Genomic DNA, 23,448 nt, shown 5'->3' on the forward strand with positions numbered 1-23,448 from the left:
AATGTTTATGTCACCTCTGACTAGACATCATAGTTTGAAATTAAACAAACAAATGAAAACAGTCATGACTTGCAAGAATGCATTCTATGGAATAGAATGAGGAATGTGAAGAAAAAATTCAGTACACCTAGGGCTCCCATCCCTCTGTAACACACCATAATTCACTTACATCAACAGAGTTTATGCTATTTCTTGAGCCTGAGGTACTTGCAATCCAGTGGCCATATCCATTTTCTGGTCCTTCCACATTGATATCTGCTAAGTGCTGTTGGAGGGCTGTTAAAAGGCCATTAAAAACATTCAGAATTATACTGGAAATTCACTGTAGATGAAAATATTGTACATACCTGAGACTAATCAGTAACGATTTTTTACCCACAATTCAATAAAACAGATAAATTCAGCAATCACTGTAATAATCCCCAGCTTTTATTTCAGTAGTACAAAGGCATTAAGATAATCTAATTATCTAATTCCTATTTACCTACCTAATATACAAATTATTTCAGTAAACATTCAGAATACAGCAGCAATTAATCACTGCTTTGATTTTGAAGATAGCTCTTACAGCACCACACATATTGATCAATAATTCCTCTATTGTCATATTGTAACACAGATCTCTCCACTGTTGGAGAGCCAGCAACATCAACTGCAGAATTATGAACTCCTGATTTAAGAAATCATAACAGCAGTTAGTAGTAATTATAAAGTTGCATCCTGTATGAATCCGCAATCTACAGTGGCTAAAACATTAAGAATGACAAGATGGAAGAGGGAATTTGCTCAATTCCTGCACTAATTTTTCATCACTCAGAAATTTGGGTAAGCCCCAAGAGTTAACCACAAATGTGTAAGTGCACAGTGTTTACTTACACAAAAAAAAACCCTGACAAATGAGACCTAGTTGCTATTTATTTAGATGGTTTTTAGCAAAAGCCTCAAAAATACTGACAGTGTAAAGACAGAAAGATTTTCCAAGTCAAAGTTCATTATTAATAAGCTTACCCATAAAGCCTCCTTTGGCAATGCTTACATACTCCTTATTTTTCTGCAACAGAAAAGATAATTCTGATCAGACCAAAAACCTGTGGAATGAGTTTGGCAGGTATGGTAATGAAACAGGGGTTAATTTGTTTACCAGAAACTTAGTTTAACTTAAGTAAAAACCAGTTCAGATTTTAAGGATAAAATGTTTTGTCATTTACCATCAATGACACATGCAAACACCCCTTACCCCAGCTGTTAAATCAATGGCAATTTAATTGTACCTGTAAGAAATGTGCTAACACCATGTTCATATACATATCCTCTTCTTCCCTGCCACTTCCCATGAAGCAGAGATGTTCCCCACCAGCTATGGAGCCAGACTCAATAGATTGTTTTTGTGCTTCTAACAGAGACTTTACAGACTGTGCAAATTCTGAAGGGTTTTGAAGCATCTGTGGAATGAACAAACAAAAAATGCTATTTGACACCAAGATATTGTAATACAAGTTGTGAAAGGAGACAAGCTTTGAGAATGGTTACAATTTGTTGAGGACCCGCAAGGCAATATCAGCACTCTGCAAGTCACACACACACACAGAACCTGACCCAGACCTCAATGTTACATAAAGAACACTGTGAATGGTCCTTTGCTACCTCACCCCACTTGCTCTCCCCAGGAAAGAAATACAGCTAATATTTGTTAGTTTATTTCTGAAGGCATCAAGTAATACAAGTCTTTGCAACTTTCATTAATTTGGTAATACAGCAGTGGGACTGGTTTCAATATTCACACATGCTTGGGCACAACACATTTAAACTTCAGAGATTTGAAACCCTTCAAATTACCTGGAATTTCTAGATGCCAGTAAAGTCTTCCTCTTGCTGCCTCCCTACTAAGCTTTTTCTCTTTTACTTATCAAGATTTGGGAAAAGAAATTACAATTGAGAGTACAGGGAGGTTATCTGTGATTCTTTGTACTCTCAAAAAGTTAAGGCTGAGATACATGGAGGCCAACTATGCATGTAAAAACATGAGCTCTATATGAAAGAGATGGAGAAACAAGGACTTTCTCAACACTAAAGCTAGAATTTTAACCTGTGTTTGTGGGGAAGGTACTTATTTAAACTTGTAAGAGAATTTTGACCTGTAACTGGATTGAGGGGGCAGAGAGGGGCCAGAAGGGATTCTCATTCTCTATTCTGTACAGTGGATTAAACAATGAAGGACAAAGTCACAAATACACAACCCAGCCATCAGTAAGTAAGGCTGAACTTTAACTGGGGTTTTCCTAGAGATAAAGGCTGCTGCTTTATTACACAGGTCCTAAATCTCACTACTTCCTCTAACTATAAATGAGATGGAATCCAAAGTGCTTTATTTCCCCATTGTCTCTCCTTACAATAATTTTTGTGTACTTTGCACACACAGGAATATAAAATGCACTGAAATTCCATTAATGACTTTTCATCACAAAGATTTTTCCTTATATTTTCCTAGCATTGAACTTCTAAAAACAAGGATGAACCTGGTGACATTCATCCACCGTGGTCCATGAAGGACCATTAATTCCAATATACAATTTAAATGCTTATGAACTGATCAAATCTAATTTAAGATTTGTTTCCATGGATTCCTTTTTCATATACTATTGGCTATTTGTACTACTTAATAATTTAAAATGCTTATTTCTTCCTCACTGAATATAACGTTCAATTAAGGCCAGCAGAACAGCCACATAGGGCAGGGAAATTTTTTTCCTAAATGATTTTCGATCTAGGTTAAAAACCACACTATATCAAAGAATCATATGGGTTGGAAAAGACCCTTGTCATCGAGTCCAAACACCAACCTCACACTGCCAACTCTCCACTGCTAAGCCACGTCCCCAAGTGCCACATCTACAAGTAATAAATACTTCCTGGGATGGTGACTCGGCCCCTTCCCTGGGCAGCCTGTTCCAATGCTTGACAACCCTTCTGGGGAACAAATTTTTCCTAATATCCAATCTAAACTTCTCCTGATGCAACATGAAGCCACTTCCTCTTGTCCTACTGCTCGTTATCTGGGAGAAGAGACTGACACCCTTCTTGCTACAATCTCCTTCAGATAGTTATAGAACCTCCTTTTCTCTCCCATGTAATTATATTTAATATTATATTTACATATGTGCATATAACACTGAATAATGCATCATTTTAATTAGAGAGGTAAAGATAGTAGATACAGGATTGAACTTAACTAAGGTATAAAAGTCTTTTATGGTGCATATCCAAATAAATCATTTCATACAGCTTCCATAGACTGTTTAAAGTAAAATAGCTGAGGGCTAATTCAGAAGTGAAGAATACACTGCTGAAATGGAAGTGATTTTGGGCGGAAAAAAAGACAGAGAAAAATACGACTGAATGTTCAATTAGGAATTCATAATCATATAGAAAGTACAAAAACTTTATTGAAGTTACTCATCCATAGCACATCTCAGTGCAAAATTAATGCACTTTTTCATATTGTACAGCAAAAATTTTAAAGAAGCAATCAAATTATTTTCAAGAAATATGTTCTGTAAAAGCAGACTATAATAAGACTGGCTAAGGCAAAAAAAGAGATACAGAAAAAAAGTCTTTTTTAAAATTAATTACACCTTTCACTGGAAATTAGGACACTAAAAAGAGATGTCTCCTTGAAGCAATGTATAGTTTTAAGTCTGTATGGGTTTCCATTTCAAAGCAAAGAACAGGAAGTCTGGAATCCCAAATTCTAATGGCATTAAGGACTAAACTTCTCAGTAAAATGATGGTTTTACCATCTCCTTTAGAGAAGCTAATTCTTGAAACCATATCATCACATAGCTAGACACTACAGTCCACAGAACAGAGCCTAAATAAAGGATACTTTATTTTTCAAAGCAGGCATTTCTCTCCCCTTCTATCTCAGTCAGGAGTCAAATACCAGTAAAGAAACAAAAAGCATACAAACCAAATCCGAGTCTAAATGAAATGCTGTTGATAAATGCCCAGCATTGTATTGCTCTGCAGGACGACAATCCACTACAAAGAATCTCACTCCTTCCTGAAAGAGAAATTTTTAAATTTTAAAATTGCATAATTATTGACAGAATTTAATTACATTCTAATACTAATCCAGTACTACAGGAACTGCTCAGAGGAGCTAAGAGCTATTAAAAAATATCTTATTTCATTTGATTAATCTCAACTTTGTCTACTGTTACCAGATCACCAGTATATACTACATCAGCTTGTGCATGGGAATGGATCATCCAAGTGCAATTATATAACTTCTACTGAGAGAAAGCATGATGGGTATGAGACAATCCAAGAGCCACTACTAATCAGCACAGCACATAAGGATGTGTTTATATCCCACCAACTAGGATATAGGATATAAACAGATGCTTAACTTTATTTGGACCAGGAAAAAACCCAAACTATGCATGACAAACTGGGGCCTGTAAACTGCTACAAGAAGTCAGTAGTCAATAAGACACACTGTAATCTAACTACATTATGATTCATGTATGGGTCCTAAATATTTCTAGTGAAGTCCTGCATCTACGTCTCCAATTAACTTCTACTGAAACAGGTTTAAACAATTTTTTTTTTCATTTACACCTTTCATTGACAAAAGACATATTCCTTAACAGCACTCTTTTCAAAGGTACTGAGTAGTGAGTTTTAAATTTTCCTCTACAGTAGCTATACTTGGAAAGGAATTCAAATTAATGAGATAATACTTTCAGCTCACACTCCTCAAATTCAAATCAGCCGTCTTAATCTCCCCTATGCTCGTTGCTACAGCACAAACACATTGAAGACAGTAGATCATTTAACAAGAGAGAAAATTTCAAGACAATTAACTTCCTAAAAAGTAAGTACTCATTTGTGCTGTTAGCATTTAAAACTAATGGTTAGTGATTAATTCTTTTACTTTTCTATAAAATTGGGGGGGGTGGCGGGAAGGCTAATTCAGTATACTGACTCCTTGTTGCTGATTTGCTTGTAGAATCTCTGACACAGAAACTGCTAGACAGAGAGCCTGGCTCAAGTCTGTGTCATCATCTTTGAGGCCCAGCAAGCTGCTGCCAAAAAGACTGTGGTTGTCCTAATAAGGCAAGGAAAAAAAAAAGATTAACTGAAGCCATTGTCCTTATGTGTGAAAGTTTACAATAAAACTATATCCTCTAGGTTGCAAATATTAAGTTCCATACATGCATATCCTGTCTACACAGTAATGAAATTTTTGATCAACTGAAATTCTTTCCAAAAAATCATGGCAAGGTCTGCACTTCCAGTGTGAACACACTTGTTCACCACTTTAACCATGCCAACATGATGCAGTGCCTCTGGTATTTGTTTTCAGTTAATTTTGTTTTTTCCCCACAAAAAAATCTCCCATACCTGTCTACACACACCAGAGGAAGTACATACAAGCCAAGGGCAATGGCCATCAAATTATTTTATTAAATTCATTCACTAAGTCAGATATCAGGAGTAAGGAAGAGCTGCAAAAACAGTGCACCTGATAATAGGTTTATCTATAGTAAGAGACTTTTTCCTCTTTGTTATTGCAAATAATACAGCTGGCACTGCTGTGCAGTGTACTAGAAAACAATTATGTCAATATGATGTTTAGCTTCATCAGCTCTTACAAGAACCTCATTTGGAAAATGTGGTCATCAGTCATGAAGTGAGAATATTACAAGGAAGCTTCTCTCTAACATGTTTCACTTAACCTTATCTTCCAAAGATCCTAACAGTAAATAACACCAGAGTAACAGCATGAAATAATTTTTTAGAAAAGAGTATTGCAATGAAATATTCAAAGTTACTGTCATCAGGAGCTTAAACACTTGCAAAAAGAAGAGAATTTCAAAATTACTGTTATTACCTTCCTGAAAGAAGCTGGAGTTTTGCTACAGTAATATTGTGCCAAAGAGAAGAGATCTTCTATATCCTCTAAATCGAGATTGGCTGGTGATGTTTCTAAGAATTCTGAGACAGACAAACAACATAAATGCAACGCTATTTCAGACACAGAAGTTAAGCAACCTAGATCATAAAAGAACTTATTTTTAATAAGGCATAACAATCTAGTATATTGATGAAACATGAATATTGATCCATTCTCCAGATGAAAAGTGAAGATACAGGAAACGTTCCTTATCCATAGAAAGCTTATGCTTTTTGCTCAATGTTCAAACCTTCTAAGCAAATTATTTTTTACCACATGCTTACTTTTGTATAGTTTTAGCTTTCAGTACTTATTCTAAGTCAGCTATTTTTCTAGAACTCTGACTACAAGAATCCTTTAAAATGAGTACTTAATCAGTAGAACTGTTCTCTGCTCAAGATAACCTGAGGTGTAGTTCTGCAGTAAATGGCTAAGACACAAAATTCCAAGCACTCTCATTTTGAGCTACTAGAGATTATTAATTACATTCTATTATGTATGTCAAAAAAAAAATACAAAGGCAAGAGTAATTTAAATTTTCCACTGAAATTTAATGCATTTTCTATAAAAACAATATATAAATATATATATATTTATAAATATATAAATATTAAAACAAATCAAGTGCACATGAAGACAATCCAGAAAATGCAACAAGTGCAGCAGATTTAAAGGATTGTACAGCTGTTGCTTTGGGCTTAGAAAGACCGGTTTCTGGTGATTGTTTCCAGTACTTCAAACTGAAGTATAAAACTAGGTGTGGGACTACTAAAAGGAATAAGGAAAGAAGATAAAGGACATGGCAGGAAAAGAACAGTAAGAAAGGAATTAGTGGGTGAAGGGATTCATTAATGAGAAAAATCACATAGAAATAATCTAGCTCTTTAGCAACATAAAACAGTAATAAATGGGGATTATAGTATATAGTAAATATTTCACTAGCAGCTATGTAAGAAAAGTACTTACTTATCATTTCTTCTTTATCTGATTCTTGTGCTAAGATAACGTCTCTGAAAACAGTAAAGTCACAGGCATAGATTAAGTCAGTAAAACCAAAATGAAACAAACCTGGATTAAAACAGGTCAGCAAAGAATGGCCCAAAAAATGAACGATACACTTACTTTGCATTGACAAGGATGATCAACATTAAGAAATAAATAAAGAATGGATCTGCTTGTTGTAGATATCCATCCCATATTGCCTGAGTGACTTCAGCTGAACAGTAGTATGAAAAGAGGCTCCCAAGCTAAAAATTAGGAAATGCAAGAAAAAGCAATTAGCAGGAACAATCTTATCAGGAATATATTTTTACCAGAAATACATGTAAAAGAAAATAAACCCAACAAAATTATGATAAAACCTATATCTGCACAGTGTACTGAAGGATAGTTCTAACCTCTAAACCAATTTTTATGGAAATGATGCACAGCACTACAGATTATCTGTGAATAAATATGACTATTGTGAAGGCAAAGTTGGCTGTACACTGCAGCCTTGCAAATTGAATCACAGATAACACAATCAAGCTGGAGTACTGTTTAGCTCACAGCCACTGCTAAACACCAATTATACCAACAAGACAATCATAAGAGAATATATTTACTCAAATAGTATAGCAATTACAGCTTTGAAAGGATCCTGCAAACGTAATTATTTTTATTTTCCACAGTAGAATTGGGCTAATTTAAAATGGTTGCACATTAGTTTGACTTCACTTACTTAGCATTACATTATAATGCTTTATGACTGAATAATTAAACATTTGTAAGCATCAGAAAATTTTCATTACCATTTAAGAAACTCTTTGCCTGCTCCCATGCTCCCAGTCTGAAAATATACCCTCTCTGATATACAAAATTCAAAGCAGATAAAAGGTAGGAACTTCTTACCATACATGCCAGAAAACATTTACAATCACACCTAACTCAAATGTATAAAATCTGACTTCACTGAGGTCTTACTGAACTTGATGCACACAAATTCTGTAGCAACACAGCTATAGCTTTCTAAAGCTTGGTATCTGTTTTAAAACATTATCATGGAATATTTCAACGCTTCCTAGTACAGTTTTCTAGCAAAAGATAAAAAGATCTATTCAACTCTGACTCAAATGCAACTGAAGGCACAATGTCCATGAACAAGATGACAATGGCAGGTCTCTGTATGTTGCTTATATATTTCTAAGTATTAGTGATACACCTATATAAACAGATACTTTCACAGATAAAGCAGGGAATTTTACTGAAATCTCATTATAAAACATGAAACTTAAGATTTTTTCCTAAAATTGTACACCAGGAAGCATGGTGTTGAGGACTGGTAGCTACACCAGCTTACTTCACTACCACCTTTCAGAGAGAAGATTCTTTTTGCAATTAGGTTCCAAAATTCTAATAAACAACTTCTAAGAATTTTGTATTTACTAAGGAAAATTCTATTAAAAAATGGAAATTTGGTGGCAAAAAAAGACCTAATTTCACTTTTGAAGGCTCATGAGACTGGCAAAATGCAGATTTTGAGAATATGAAAACTTTTCCTAGACATATTTTTATACTAAACTTGGTAGCAGCCTTAAAAGAACCAAAACCCCATCCAAATACAGACCTCACAGTTTAATAATTAATTTCATTCTTCTTTAACTGAAAAAAAATTTACATAGCCAATGAAAGAAGAACCTAGAAGAGTTCATGGGTCAAAGCCTTCTCTATGAAATTACAGACTTTGCCAGTGCAAGCACAGTATCATGATTTTGTATTGCATACACTAAGTAGCATCGAAACAAAAATTTTCTTGCAGTCCTGCTACACAAACATTATAAAAAATTATTGAGGTAAGCATCTTTGTAACTATCCACAATCTGAGGCAGTTTTGGAGAGGAAATGACTAATGCTTTAAAAGTTGTAAAATATATGTGCTTAATTCTGTAAGACATACAAATATGTCTTAGCAGGGAAGTTTTTAATTAATACTTCAGTTTTAAAAGACCTGTCAGACTTCTTTTTACCCATATTTACAACATAGAGCTGCCCAGAATCAAAACAAACATCAGAGCTTTTGCTTTTTGAGTACGTCAGCTACTTTCATTCCTCCTTACTCCAAGAAGTTCCTGACATCAGTAGTTCAATAAGGACTCACCCTGTACAATAAAAATGTGACATTAACAAGACCTCATGCCTCATGCTAAACACTAAAGACAAAAAGCCCACACTATATTAAAACATGCAATTTATTTTAATATATGCAATTCTAATTGCTTGTACTACTCTTCCATAAACTGGCAACATGTACTTAAATTTTAACAGAAATTTATTTTTCATTATGTTTCCCTACTTTCACTTTATTACCCAGTTGAGTGCATATGAATCTGGAGTCATCTTCTTGGTATCAAGAAAGGAGCAGAGTTCAGGCTCATGGTACTGCAGCAACAGTCTAAATAGATGAAAGGGTCTTCCCTTCATAAAACAATCCCTAAAAAGTAGCAATGAAAATAATAAACTTCCCTGTAATATTGCAGTTTTCAGACTTACAGTAGCAATTCTTTACTTTACAATCTTTGTGTAATTTCCTGTAAATTGCTCTTTTAATTCAGAGGAACTGATTATGATGTCAATGAGCTTCAAGAGTCAAAAAACTCACCAAACAAATCAAACCAACAAAAAACCTACAAACATGGAAACCCCACTAAATTAACAAGGAGCAGAACAAAATACTGCCAATACTCGACAGATTATATAATACAGAAGTGTTTGAAACAGATTTAAATCTCAAAACAAGGCAAGCATGATACCAATGGAGCAGAGATTCACTGATCTACTATAAACTGCCTTTCTATGTCTTTATTCTCCTACTCAAGAGAAAAAAAAAAAACAGGGAACAGTCTACATCTCATTGAAATATCACCTAGATTCCTACAGAGAAGCTCAAATACCAGATAATCTGCAAGCCTTTTACAGCTGAAAGCACATGAGCTATGTGATCATAAAATCACTATCCCCAAACAGCTCACAGAATGTTGCAGAGCAGAAAGGGACACACGCTGAGTCAAGTGACAGAATTGATAAAAGCTTCCCACCACAGCAGCAAACATGCACTTTTCATATTTTGGGCACATATTCATCAGCCAGGCTGGAACTTCCCCTCCAGGCAATCAGAATAAGATCTTTAATTACAGACTATCCAGCTTGCTGAAGTGTCACGGTGCTCCAACATATGTAAATATATATTTTAGTGAGAGCACCTACATAATAGCATGAAAAGCTCAAATTTAGTATTTGTCATTTAAAATATCTAGCAACTTAAAAAAAAAATAATTTCAGTCCCAAGTCAATGGAACATATGGAAAATATCAAAATAGTAACTACTTCTAAAGAGATTCTGAGACTTAGTTAGTGCTTATGAATTACTGTTTCTGAAGGGATAGAAGTATTTTAGATCCCAAAAAATGGGACCTAAAGGGAATTAAAAATCACCTCCACATAACCTATGTGAATTAGTTCATAAACAATTTTTTTTTTATATTGCATGAAAGGATAGCTCTTTAAAAGGAATATTGAGTCTAGATCAGTCACACTAACTCTTTGTATCCAACCCAATTAACTCTTCTTAAATCACCTCAATTATCTCCTGGCTTTCAAACCAACAGGTACTGAAATTATGATCACATGAAAGAAAGAATCTGACAATATGGCTACAAAACGTGCTACTCTAGCCAAAACCAACATGCACATCTTTCAGAGAACCCTTCTACTGCCAATAAGATTAGTACATATGGAAAAGAAAGAGTTTTACCTTGGAATGAATTTATTCATGATAGCATAGAAGCAGTTGTACAAATCACTGCGAGGCAAATGAAGGTGCACCAGAGGTTTGAGGAGATGTATCCAGCCGAGGCAAGAACTGTATTTAACATTGCGTGATTTACAATAAAAAGTAATAACAGACTCGATATCCAAAATTAATACTGACTTCTCTTCTTCTGGCACTGACAACTGGTCTGAAATAGGCACAGTAATATAAACTGTGTTAAAGGCTTTGCAGAGAAATGGAATGAGATTATTTCATAGCAAAATTGCACCAATAGGGACTGATTAGGGGAAAAATCCCAACAAAACCAGAAAAACAAATACCTGGCTATTTGGATTAAATTCTTATAGAAAGGCATTAAAAAAGGTATCAAAATACAAGTGATTTTATAAAAGGATAAGACATTTAAATATAATTTAAATACCACAACAAGATGAAAGAAGTTTGAGGTTTTCAAGATCTATACGAAAGAAGGAGGCAGATTCTTTTAATGCTCAGAATGCTTCTCTTCTACTCCTATGATGTGCTTAGCACATAACTTAGCCTCAACTCTACAACAAAAGTAATTTGAATTTCAACATAGATCAACCCACAATGCATACCTTTAATTCCTCAAAAGCTGACTGACATGCAAATTCATCCAAATCACAAGTCTGAGATCAGCTAGGCTTACAAACTTAAATTTTAGCATTAACTTATAAATCACATTTTTTATGTCCAGGATGGGGGAAAGAGATATGTACACACTACATTAACACAGTGGCATTAGATTTCTAGGAAACATGTTTCCCCCTCAGTTACAAGAAGACCAGGAGTCTCATTACTGTTAATGATTTTTTTTTTGTTACAAAAGTCTGTAATACTTTCCCATCAAAGCCAGTCAATATTTGGCATTTCTTTTCTTTACCTCTCAGAAAAATGAAACAGTACATAGAACTCACATGCCAACTGAGGATATACTTTAAATTTGGAGACTACTTGCTTTGCTAAAACATTGAAATAGAGACACTTAATCCAAGAAAAAACTGAAGTCTCCATATAACCTTCTTTCTGAAGTAATTATACAAAATTATTCCCTTCATCAGTTTAAATCCTTACATATCACAAAATATTTGCCAATAAATACAAAAAGAGAACTATCAGCCACTGAAGTGCTTAATTTTCTACGTTATGAATATAATCAGGACATTTTTGCTTCTTCCTGAAGAGAGATTGTGATTAAATAAGAGAGTGGAAATTCCACCCCCATCTCTTTCTTTTACAGGATAGAGAGAAGGAAAGTAAGTCCTACTACATTTTAGGGCTAGAAAGTGTAGAACTGCATCTCAGAAATGGTAGGTATGTATACATGCACCAACTCCATCCTCTGTCTTAACTTTCAATTGCACAAAGTAATAAAATAGATTATTTTCTTACTGAAATCATGAGATGTATCCTAATTTATGAGTCAGCATTGATTCCATCAAGTGATCACTGGTATCAATGCTGTTGCATCATGTCAGGGGTTTGACCAGTTCTGTGATGAGCTGTCAGGCAGGTCCTGAGGCAGCTCTTTACAGAGTATTATTTTCTTTGTCCTAGCAGCACCTTGCTTGCACAAACACAGCCTTTCATTTTCACTAAAAATGCTATTAAACAGTATCCTTCTTTAGAACAGCTTTTGAAGTCCAAAATGTTTAATATATTTCTTCTCTCAAATGTTATATGTATTTTCATGCTACAGAAGGTTTTAAAAACCAGGCCTTCTACAATTAATAACTTGAAGGACACTATACAAAGAATGTCTGCTTTAAAAGATGGAGCTTGGAAAACAATTATCATTTTTTTCATCTCACAAAACTTTCTGACTCTGCAAACTATCACTTACAAGCTAATACTATAAACTCCCATGATGTCACCTGCTCAGAGTCTGTGTACAGGTAAAACTATTGTTTTCTTACAGCTTCTTGCTGATTTTTATCTGCTCTTTCATCTTCCTCCTCAAAGCTTCCTCCAAAATGTAAACATCATTCAGATCATTTAATTGAAATAAAGTCTTAAGACAACTGAGAATACAGAAGTTTTCAACCTAATGATGTAAATGTAACACAACTTACCAATTAACTCTTGGCAATCCTTGTGAATTATACTCTGCTCAGGCAGGTCTAAGGAGCCATCCCAGGATGCTAGGCTGTCCCCCTTTCCTACAACATTAAGTGCAATCTGAAAACAAAAATAGAAAGCCCTCTAAACATTTCAGTCTCTTTTTGCAGTTGTTCAATTACTGAACACAGTAATTTAAAAAAAAAAAAAGAAGAAAAGAGAGAGAACTATTCTTAAACTGAATCAACATAGATGTATATTAAAATTCCAGTATTACACCTCTTCTGTAGAGATGCCTGGCAATTAAATCTTTAACCTCAAATGAAACACAACTTCAAGTATTTCCTGCTTCTTGATTTAAGCTCATATTTACCTTCCAGACTTTGGCCCTTAGATCAGCAGGCAATTGCCTTCCTTGAATGATGTTTCTTACAGTTTCAAGATCACAACCTCCTTCTTCTAGAGCGTCTGCAAGATCTTTTATCCTAAAATAATGAAATGTAATTTTAAAAATAAATTCTACTATTTTTCAAGGTTTATGTAGACTGAAGGCTACTGTCAAGCAAATCCCACACATGTGCAAAGGTATAAGACAGCTTGGAAATTACTAAAGAGAAAAACTTGCAAAATATTATTTATTCCTCTACTTTAAAGCTGCTTGTTCAACTAGTAATTCCATTCATCTTACTTACAAGAAAAATGAAGTTTGCTTTTTTGTTTTCATTAAGTGACAAGGTTGCGAAATGCATAATAAAAATGCAAATTCAGCTGCAGTTTATTACTTTCAGCAACTTTTGATTTCAGCAGGTTTTCACACACACAGAGCAAACATTACACCTAAATTAGATAATGAAGTTATTTGCAATAAAATATTAGACATCCTAGAAAACAGAGCAATTATTTCAAAGGTTTAGAACAGTCAGCTTTTAACCTCACTTTTCCCTGAAATGTGAAAAGACCTTTTAGTCAAACTCAAATTTATTTAACTATACAGTTCTAGTATTTTAAGTGTGGACATATTCACAAGTCTGAATTAAAACATACAAAAATGTTAATAACATAGAGAGTAGCCAAATACACAAATTGACAAAGAAAACATTAATAACAATTGCTGTAGTAAGACAACAAAAGTTTACAAGCATTATAGATAAGAAGGAATTCAGCATTCAGGAGTGATTACTTTACAATCTCTCTGACAGCTTCTGCAGACTGGTTCAATGTTTCCATGCTGTCAGTAATGGGAGAACCACATCTGGTGATTTCAGGATTTCAATATCACGTAGCAGAGTACTGGCAAAACAGGTTCACTGGAAAAATAGCAATGGCAGTGACACATGGGTCCCCAAGCAAAACTCCCTTGCTATATCCTCTTAACTCTTCTCTACTTGCCCTGACATCTGCCTTAAGAAAGGCTTTGCTTCAGATACCTGGTGAGTTAAACACACATCCAGGGGGCTTATAGCCAGAGCAAAACAAAAAACGTGATTGTTTCTCCAGGACAGATATTGACATGGGAAGATGCATTCCTGGTGAATAACACACCTATTTATACACATGGAGTAATAGATGTTAAAGTCTTATCAGTGGAATTCTCAATTACTCCATGACTATGACGTAGTCAATTCAAATAGCCACAGAAAAAGAATGTCAGCTGTTGAGCTCTTGTCTACTTTAATTTGCATATATATATAATTAACTCCTTGATATAAAAGTTCACAAGTTTGGTCTCCTGAAAATTTCAAACGCACATTTCTGATTTTCTAAATATTTGTCCTTTAGGACAAATAGATTAAAATCTCAGATCTGGAAGAAGGTATGCAGATATTTAACTAGCTTTACTCAGGACTTCTTGAAGTATTTACAGGTCTGATAAGTAAGCTTTTTCCTTGCATTTTGTCACTTTTTGGTTTGTATTTTAAATCATATTTCAAATATACACTGGGGCACAACTCTATTTTCTTCAAGTAATTTTGCAAATCTGGATGAAAAAAAGCACAGATTACAAAGAATTTTTGACTTGCCTTATTTTCTCACATTTTCAGTATTATAAAAAAAAGAAAAAAAAAATCTCAATGTTTGTTTTGTGTGGGGCTACAGGTTGCACAGATTACCAATCCCTTTCCTGAGACAGAAATGGAGGGGAAATGGAGGGAAAACAGAATATGGAAGCACACTTGCACTTCCATCACCTATCCTGTTGTACATAATGGTCAATGCCTGAAAAGTTAAATTAATGGATCAGTTAGCCTTGAATAAAAATCAAGTATTTCCAGGACATTTACACAAAGAGACCTCCTAGCTCTCAGTAGAACTGCATGAACTCTAACATGATGTAGCTTCAACTGAAGCAAAAATCCAACATCAGCTGGAGAGAACGAAGTGCTCTTAGACATATTGCACGTTTCTGTGAACACTGTGTATGAAACACAGACTAGAGAGCAACAGCCAGGCCGCGAATTACAGCACACAAAACACAACTAGTTGCTGTAACTATATCCCAAGTATTAAACAGGTATGTGGAAACGAATGCAATAGCTGTGTACACATCCCATTTCAAGCAGAAATTCTGTATCACCCAAAGAAACTCTTTTGAGAATAAAAAAGTAATTTTTACTTGAAACAATACTTAAAACTACATCTACACTAATTACAGAATCACCTGGAAAAGAACGTTTCACAAACCCACAAGCACTAATTCTACCAGTTACTAGTATCCAGCATTCAAGAAGCTGTGCATGGGTTAAAACGAACTAAACGTGTTACCTGCAAATGTGTGCTTCTGCTGCTTGACAACATATTACCACTTGCAAAAACTTCTTCACCCCCACTAGCTATACTGTAAAGATGAGAGGCAAATGCCAGTTTTACTACTTCATTTCACAAAGCAAGACACTGACATGCCCATCTGCCACATGAAGAGATGTGATGCATTACCAACAAGGAGTTAAATGAAATAACAGCAGGGGGGGAAAATGCTTTGTTCTGCTGTGATTCAATTAGATGCTCATTCCCTCCATCAACTGCAAGATTGTTCACAGTCTGTAGCAAGAACTTTTCAAAGATTAAGTAAATTCTTTTCTAGTAAACTTTCTATTCAGGCTAACTAGCAAAGTACAAAACACGAAAGTGATTTCAACACTTGAACACATGTCCACTCGCTGCGTTTTTCCTTATTTCTGTCAGTTGCTCTATAAATATTCCAGTAAACTGCTAGCAATCTGGGTCCTTGTCTTTCATGAGTGAAGAGCAGCTAGGAAGTCTTCTGTTCACATGGAACAACTACACTTATTTTGAACAGAAAACAGCACTTCTCCCTGTGGGCAAACTCCTCCAGACCTGAACAACTGCACTTTCTGCTCTGCCATGGCTTTGCTGCCTGTTTCTAGGTGCTACTCAAGATTTTGGTTAGATGTGTAGAATTCCAGCCTACACCCAAGCCATAGTCTGAAAGATAAATTCCCACATAAATTCCCTGTTCAAAATGTCATAATACAAAATATTCCTATTAGTGTATCTGCAGTAAGTTTCCATACTTACAGAAGGATCTCTTACATTCATGCCAGTCTGGTGACATATTATAATCAATAAGTAGCTATCTTCACAAATATTAAACAGGGCCTTTTGTAATTTAAGTTGTGTAAACTGGTGGCAAGAAAATTGATAAGCTGTTGGGAATTTAGCTTAAGCCACTTCTCGTAAGTATTATTTATATATGACTGAGATACTTGGTAATAATCACTCATAAACACTAGTGACGGGATTAAAAGTGTGGGAATGTGAACAGCAGGGAAAAGATAATAGTAAGTCATCAATAAACTACATAAAGTGTTAAGAATACTACAATCAATTTTATACATTTATAGAAGCTGTTACTATGGTTCCTATTTTTAATTCAGGATTTTTCTGACTACCAGAAAAAAAAGTCAACAAGAGCTATACTGAATTGAAATTAATGAGTGCTTGTTCTCTACTGAAAACAAACAAAAACGAACCCCTCACATTTGCTTCATGATATCCATTGTATCCAGCACACCACTGAACCATCTTTTATTCTCCAATAGAGTTTTAGAGAAAAACAATTCCCTGAGATTTTTTCCTTCAATTTTATGCTTAACTGGAAAGGACTTTTCTATTCATGGACTTTCAGAAGAAATACTACGTCTCCAAGTACTAATTGCCCACATTGTGATAATGGGAAAGATACATGGGAACTAGATTTGTCACCCTGTTGTCTTAGGCAGTTGCAGAGCATTTTGGGACCATAAGATGAGTTATTCCAGTGCAAAGTTAAACACACACAATTCCATCTGTGGTTAGTGTTATATTTAGTTACTTCAAGTCCTGATTTCCCAAGTACAGATCTTAAAAATTACTACTTGATCAAGTTTCCTGAAGCTTGAATATTAAACAAACATCTACAAAAAGGTTTTAGAAATTAATTCATAACCATTAATCTGTTTGAAAATCTGAACAAGAAAAATAAGGTTTCCTTGATAAATAAGGCAAGAAAAATCAATAACTTCCAATTACAAACATTTTAACTAATAACAGGCCATCTTATTTGTGTCTATACACTCTACTGACTAGATGACTACTGACTGAAATTATGAAATTATGATTAAAATAAACAAGCAGGAAAAAAAATATTTTACAGCAGTTTGAAAGCAGCCTGCCTCCTTTGTGTTTCACAGCATTTTTAGCTTTGGACAGATATGTCTTCCAGACCAAAACAATGCTAGCAATTTCTCAAGTTGAGTATATGCCAAATAGCTCAAAAGAAACATTTAGCAAACAAGGTATATGATTTAAAAATGGTTTTGCTCATTTTTAAATCAAAAGTGATGATAGCAACTTCCTATATTTACTGAACTAAAAAATAGAATTACACCCTCATCTTTCTCTATACAAATCTGGGGTGGTGGTGATGCTGGGTTTTCTTTTTAGTTTTATTTTTTGTGCAGTTGCAAAGTTCTCTGATTTTTGTTGAGCAAAATACCAAGCAGTCAGTACAGATATTGAGGGGTTTAATTCATAATTAGTTTGTGACACTTTCCCCCCACTCAAATCACTTATACTAGCACACATGACAAGTTAACACAGGGAAAACAAACAGGGAATTTTATGTGGATGAGCATATCTGGATTCTATACATTCAAAGTGCTGCAGTCTCTGAACACCAAATTCCATCTGCCTTTTAATCCTCCTAAGGAAGTGAAGAGAGGACACGGAATCAGCACTGCCAGTTTCGCTCCCAGTAAAGCTCAGGCATATATATGGATCACTATATGAACTACATGTTTGGGTACTTTGTAAAGTTGAAATCCTGTACACTTCAAAATATCATAGTGTAGTAATTTACACCAAAAAGGTCTTTCAACAACAACTGCTCACACCATTGAAATATGAATACACGACAACGCTTTAAATCCACAAATGAAAAAGCAAATACTCCACTGAAACTGGCTTTAAAAAAAAAACCAAAACAGGAAAACAAGCCCAAAAAGCCACGTGAAGTTACTAAGCAAGCAGTAAGGAATGCAAATTCGTCATTCTAGATCTAGTAGCAGGATGCACTGTCACATATTAATGTAGCATTTAAGCATAAAACTCTTGAATTGTTCCCATAAAGACTTAAATCTGTTTTAACAAATGCCTTCAAGTTTGCATTTTCTAGTACCATCAGCAGAGTTCACCATAGTTTTAAAGCTGCCAATCAGAATATCAACAATGCAGGCTGTGCCTTGAAATGTGTCTGGAAACACACTTGTCCTCATCCTTAACAGAAATTCTAGAGAAGTTTGTTGTGATCTGGGAGAAAGCAACATTATTCCAATATTAGTAATGGAAGTCATCTGAAATATTTTTTCCAGAGGTATTTGAGGTATGGTTCTTATTCAGTGTCCAGGGTTATATTTCAGTGTCAAGAGTGCACTGCCAGTGGGTCCATTCCTCTCTTTGTAATTATATGGCCCAAGTCAGGTCTTTATTTAGAAATAATGCTTATGCAACACTGTGCTTATAGAAAGGGCTTCATAAATGTTGAGGCTGTAACTAAAAGGAAAAAAAAGACACCAACTAACTTTGACTTTCTAGTTAAGGATACCGAGAGCTGTATTTGTAGAACCAACCTAGACAAAGAAGAGGTTCCACCTACACACACCTGTGTGTGTTGTAGCTTCTTTACAGTGAGATAACTAAGCACAAAGAAGGCTAGGCTCAGACTGCAGGAAACTTTGAATCTGCCACATCAAATAGAGCCTAAAAGCAAAAAAACATCAGACTGGAAGTGATCATAAAAAGCAGCTCTGTAAAGTCATTGCTTGAAAAGCATATACGTGGAAAGGACAAAGAGCAATGGTGTGGCACAGAGCCACAGAAAGAAATCACATGCAATGCAGAAGCAAAGACAAAAACAAAATGAAGATGCAAATGGAGAAGTTGGGTGCGGCAAGAATAGCTTCAGTGTTTAAACACATGTTTATTTAAGCCTTGGCAATTTTGAGTGAATATGCATGCAACGAATACTAAAATCACATCACTGTTACCATCAAAATGATCCTATACACGCTCCAGAAATAGTCTCTATTCTTGTCCTAGAGGTTCAACGTAAAAGCCATTATAAGTCATAGCTGTACTAAAGGAGGGTGGAGAGCAAAATCATTCAGAAAACGAGGCAGGACCCACTGCTGTCACCTGCTCCTGACAGCGGGCACGCAGCGAAAGGGGAAGCTGAACTGAACAAAGCAACTCCAGGCAGACTCCTGGAGCAGCTCCTACCGCACATTAAAGCCGTCATCTTAAACTGGAGCGACCGGCTGGCTCCAGGCTGGGCACGGCCTTCGTTTCGCGTCTCGCCCGTGTTTTGACGGGCCCGTTCCTCTCTGGGGACCCGGAGCCGCCGAGCGCCGGCGGCGTTTGCGGGGAGCTCCCGGCGGGCTCCCAGCGCGACCCCGCACACGGCCCGAGCGCGGCGGGTGCCGGGGGCAGAGCGGCGGCGGGCGGGGCGCTCCGGCCTCGTTCCGCTCGTCCCCGCTGCGGAGCGGAGGGGAGGGGGGCACGAACACCCCCACAACTCACCAGCTGCCCGGCGGCGGCGGCGCCTCTTCCCCTTCCGCCATCGCTGTTGACGTGCCCGCTCGCCCGGCCGTAAAGCGCGCTCGGGAGGTGGATCCTCCCCGAGGCCGCCGCTCCCGAAGCCCGTCCCCTTCCCGGCCGCCGGCTGAGGGCGCGGGCCGCAAAGCGCGGAAGCCTGGCACGGGAGAGGGGCGGGGGCCGCCGCAGCTCTGAGGGAGCGGCTGCAGCGCCCCCACAGCAGGGCCGGGGAGCTGCTCTGCCGGCGGTTTCAGTGGTTTCGGTTTTCATAAAGCCGCGCTGCTTTGCCAGATGTAGGTTTGATTATTGACTTCCCCCACAGTGTTTAACGTGCCACACTTTGGGCGTACTCAGCGAGTCGGGGAAATTCACAAGTTTCACGCAGTTTCCAAGGGCTAAAAATCACTTGGTGACGTCCATTAGCAACACTGGGCAGAACAACACTAATGCTCTCTGTCATGCACGTTCCTTACCCACCTGCCTCCTCAAAGGGGGGCAAAAACAGTATACCTCAATGGAATTGAGAAAAATCACTGGAGCGGGTTATACACGGAGTAACAGTGCCGCCTTACGAGAAGTGGCAGTCCTTGCACGGGAGTGTTTCACTCGCACGGCACCGCCCCGGCTGGGGGTACATCGCTTCTCCTGGGAAGGGATGCGGGATGGGCCCCAAAGGGCGGGAACACTCATTCCAAGGTAACGCGCACCCTTCCGCAGGCACCTCTCTGTTCCTCAGAAAAGATTACGTGAATTACCTCAACCAAGAAAGTATTTTACAGTATGACACCGGGTTGAGGCAATTAAATGAATGTTGTGAAGAACGGGGTAATAGTTTTAATTCCTTTCCTCTTTCTCTCACTTCTATATTTTCCACTAAAAAAAAAAAAAAAAAAAAAAAGAAAAGAAAGAAAAAATATAAAAAGTTCCCCAGCATGCACTTAAAGGCCTATTTCTCTTTCGGAAGGCTATTCAGTGAGATGCACTGTCAGCTGTGGCACAGCCGTGCCCGAGGCAGCGCCGGCCCCCGGCCCGGCCCCGCGCGCAGTGCGCAGGCGCGGCGGCGGCGGCGGCATGGGGGACACGCTGGAGGAGCCGTGGTGGGACACCGAGACCGGCGACATTCCAGGTACTCCTCTCCTGGGGCTCGCTGCTCACGCTGCGATTGAAGCACTTTGTCTGAGAGCCAGCCCCCCACCCTCCTTTCTTGCCCTCCCTCCTCTTCGTTGGATTTTGTTTTTTTTTTTTCCACTTCCCCTCTCCGCCTTTCCCTTCTCTGCTTTTAATTTGCTTCTCCAGGTTTTCCACTCTCACTCGCTTTTCTCCCTGTGCCTGCTTTTCCCTGCTTGCTACCGAGGGCGGGTTTGCTTGCGAGCAGAATGTCTGCGGCGAGGTGATGTCCGGTCTCTGATCTGATTGAGCCCTGGGACAGACGATGGAGCGGCAAAGGAAAATACCTGGGTAACAACAGGACCCAGCTAAACAAAAATACACTTACGCCAAGTTTAAAAAGCGAGGCGAGGGGAATGGGAAAACCTCTTGCTTTGAATTCAGAGCTCAGCTCTCTCTTGCATTCATTTACTTTTCAAACTGTATTTTCTTCCTAAGAGTTTATTTGATGAAAGACTTTTGCATAATATATGATCCTTGTAGGTTCCTTCCACCTCAGAATATTCTGTGATTGTGTTTGCCATTATCGGCATGAACTTGCAGTTCTGTAAGGCCTAGGAAACACTAAATCCATAGTAGAGCCTTTGGAGGGAAAAGTATCTTTGGTACTTGAAAAGCATCACCCATATGCTCACTGGGGTGTGTGGCATCACCTTTGCCATGTGTTACTGTAAATGGGCAAGAGTTAAAAAGTTCTCTCCAGCCATTGCTCCTTGGAGTATGGTGCTGTGACTGATTTGTCTGTTTTTTCCCTGATGATTATGATACCTGGCTCATACACTTGTATTTTTTCATTGTGTCTCAAGACCACAAGCTGCAAAATGTTTTATTTGTAATGCTTACGGTTTAGTAATGCACATTTAGTAAATGCACACATTTTAGTGTGAAAATTGAGGAAACTAAAATGACCTTAGACTTTATAGTGCCCTAATTTATTGGTTGTTTTTTAAATATTATATTGGCAAGAATTGGGAATTACTGGGAGTTATCTGCACCTCTGCAAAGACTCCAGTTTTTTGAGCATCTTGATAATTGCTGCTTATTTCCTATCAAAAGTGCTTGGAGAATAGTTTGAGAGGAAGCAATATGAAAGTTGCATGTATGTAATAAAGAGGGCTAATTAGGCTTCTGAGCATTTAATTTTTATTTTTAGTCTCAAGTGGGTTCCTTAAGCAGTCCCAGTTTCCATGGTAAATGCTCTTCATTAGGAGTTTTTCTTAAGAGCCTACCTGTGCATTCAGTCACCGCAGGTTTCATGTGGGGTGGGTGGTTAGCTAACTGTTACAATGTTGGCAGCTTTAGAAACTGGATACAGAGCAGGACTTCGATTATAAACTTTTGACGTGATGGACGAACCATCTGACTTTGAGGTGAGACTGTGAATGACAACTTTTCCAGTTATGAAAAACTCCTTGGGATTTTTGCAATAGTATTTTTGAGCTGCTAAAAGAATTAAGGTGGAAAATAACCTCTGGAAGTGTCCAACCCAATCCTGTATACTTTACTCCAAGAACATTCTTTGAGTGTGCTATGAGTAGTGATTACAGGTGAGCATTGTGCAAACCAGGTACTCTGCTGTCTGCAGCCCACCTTTGTAATTTGTTGGCAGGTTCTTTTTACGGAGCCTGTTGTTGGATGAAGTTGACACAAGCTATCAGTAAACATAAAACATCTGTCACTTTTATTTTGTATAGCTATTTTTCACATAAAGCAGGTAAAATCGAAGGTTAATTTGTACAGCATCTTATTGATACTGTAAAACGCTTTAAAATTGGTTGGCATAAAAGAGGAAATTAGGGTTCACAATGTATAATGTAGGCAGCAGTACAAGAAAATAATTGCACATTAGTGAGCACCTTTGAAAGACTTGGTCGATTTTATTTCTGTGAATCATCAAGTTTTGTTAAAAAAATACTGTCTAACCTCATTTGCTGACCTATTTAAAAATAACATCTCTGTCATAACTGCAGGTGCAAAGCAGAATTCAAAATCTGCTTTTGAAATACTGATCTTTTGCCAGTTCCTTTAAAATTAACTCTAGAATAAGTTTTAACCTACAGAATATCCATCAGAAGTCGGCTCTCAAAAGTGTTTTGGATTTTAACCAGCTGTAGTTAGAAAAGGCTACTTTTAAAATGAGTATGAACTTTGTTCATGCACTCCACCTAAAGAGGACAAAACCACAAAATATATGTGAATATATCTCCTAATGTATGGATTTGTAATTCTAAATTTGCTTTTGGCCATATCATTGGAAGTCATTATTTTAGAGTCCATATTAAAGATTAAAGGTAATTACTCTCACCTTAAGACATTAATGTTTACCCTGCTGCATGTGATTCAT

The 23,448-nt window shown here is 37.0% G+C and overlaps 2 protein-coding genes across 3 annotated transcripts in view; one reads left to right on the forward strand and one right to left on the reverse strand.

The window, feature by feature from the left end:
- The window catches only part of TBC1D23 (TBC1 domain family member 23), a 32,331-nt gene extending 12,111 nt beyond the window's left edge, over positions 1-20,220 (reverse strand). Inside the window, 14 exon segments of the mRNA XM_056483714.1 lie at positions 170-276; positions 1,009-1,051; positions 1,272-1,442; positions 3,968-4,060; positions 4,988-5,110; positions 5,897-6,000; positions 6,926-6,969; positions 7,082-7,206; positions 9,305-9,428; positions 10,749-10,953; positions 12,860-12,965; positions 13,219-13,330; positions 19,923-20,066; positions 20,068-20,220. Coding sequence (XP_056339689.1) covers positions 170-276; positions 1,009-1,051; positions 1,272-1,442; positions 3,968-4,060; positions 4,988-5,110; positions 5,897-6,000; positions 6,926-6,969; positions 7,082-7,206; positions 9,305-9,428; positions 10,749-10,953; positions 12,860-12,965; positions 13,219-13,330; positions 19,923-20,066; positions 20,068-20,207 — 1,641 coding nt within the window. The 5' untranslated portion in view covers positions 20,208-20,220.
- Positions 20,221-20,573: 353 nt separating this feature from the next.
- The window catches only part of CMSS1 (cms1 ribosomal small subunit homolog), a 216,551-nt gene continuing 213,676 nt past the window's right edge, over positions 20,574-23,448 (forward strand). For both annotated transcript variants that reach the window (XM_056483752.1, XM_056483761.1), the window contains exons 1-2: positions 20,574-20,633; positions 20,902-21,063. In XM_056483752.1, coding sequence (XP_056339727.1) covers positions 20,600-20,633; positions 20,902-21,063 — 196 coding nt within the window. In that variant the 5' untranslated portion in view covers positions 20,574-20,599. The remainder of the gene's footprint in view (positions 20,634-20,901; positions 21,064-23,448) is intronic.

This window comes from Oenanthe melanoleuca, chromosome 1, assembly GCF_029582105.1.
Source record: "Oenanthe melanoleuca isolate GR-GAL-2019-014 chromosome 1, OMel1.0, whole genome shotgun sequence".
NCBI lineage: Eukaryota > Metazoa > Chordata > Aves > Passeriformes > Muscicapidae > Oenanthe > Oenanthe melanoleuca.